This window comes from Micropterus dolomieu, linkage group LG02 (genome assembly GCF_021292245.1).
Source record: "Micropterus dolomieu isolate WLL.071019.BEF.003 ecotype Adirondacks linkage group LG02, ASM2129224v1, whole genome shotgun sequence".
Lineage (NCBI taxonomy): Eukaryota > Metazoa > Chordata > Actinopteri > Centrarchiformes > Centrarchidae > Micropterus > Micropterus dolomieu.
In genome coordinates, this window is record NC_060151.1 from 33,116,951 (window position 1) to 33,117,753 (window position 803).

General features: G+C 46.2%; 1 protein-coding gene across 1 annotated transcript in view; it reads left to right on the forward strand.

The window, feature by feature from the left end:
• LOC123967454 (Fc receptor-like B) overlaps window positions 1-803 on the forward strand; it is an 8,595-nt gene that overhangs the window by 3,869 nt on the left and 3,923 nt on the right. The window contains exon 2 of the mRNA XM_046043552.1: window positions 248-289. Coding sequence (XP_045899508.1) covers window positions 248-289 — 42 coding nt within the window. The remainder of the gene's footprint in view (window positions 1-247; window positions 290-803) is intronic.

An 803-nucleotide genomic window follows, 5' to 3' on the forward strand; every position in this document is an offset into this window, starting at 1 on the left:
TTTGTATTTTCATCCTGTCGACCATGTGACGTTTGTCCTCCCAGGTCAAAATCCACCCGGGCTGTTTTCACTGTTTATGAAGCAGGAAGGAAAAATTATCACCCAAATCTGTGTTACACCTTTTTAGACAACTTTATTCCAACGTCTGACCTTCAGTGACCCCTGACCTTCAGTGACCTCTGACCTTCAGTGACCCCTGACCTTCAGTGACCCCTGACCTTCAGTGACCCCTGTCTTCCTGTTGCAGGTGTGTCTGTGCTGCTGCTGTCTGGACTGACTGATTCTGCAGGTGAGCTGATGGAAGAGAAAACAATCACTGACTCTCTCTCTGTTGAAGATGGACAGATGGTTCTGGTCTGATGGACTAACTCTGTTTTCTTCTTCTTCAGATTCTCAGGTTATTCTGGAGATTTATGCACTTCCTGTGGTGGCAGGAAATGATGTCACTCTGCACTGTAGAAGCAAAGATCAGGTCGCACTCGAAGCCTTTTTCATCAGGGATGGTTCTAAACTTGGATCTGGACCTGAAGGACAGTTTACCATCAGGAACATCAGTCAGTCTGATGAAGGTCTCTACTGGTGTTATTTTGATCAGACTGCTGAATCTCCTCGGAGATGGCTGAGTGTCACAGGTCAGGACACTGACATCACTTCCTGTTTATACTGTGTGTGTTAGCGGTAGGAGAGGTGGTGGTTATGGCAGCGTGAAGTCTGCCTCCTGTATGAGGTCAGGATCTAACTGTCTGTTTATGACTCTGGGGCCTCATTTATTAAACTTTACGTAGGATTAAAGTCAGACGTTT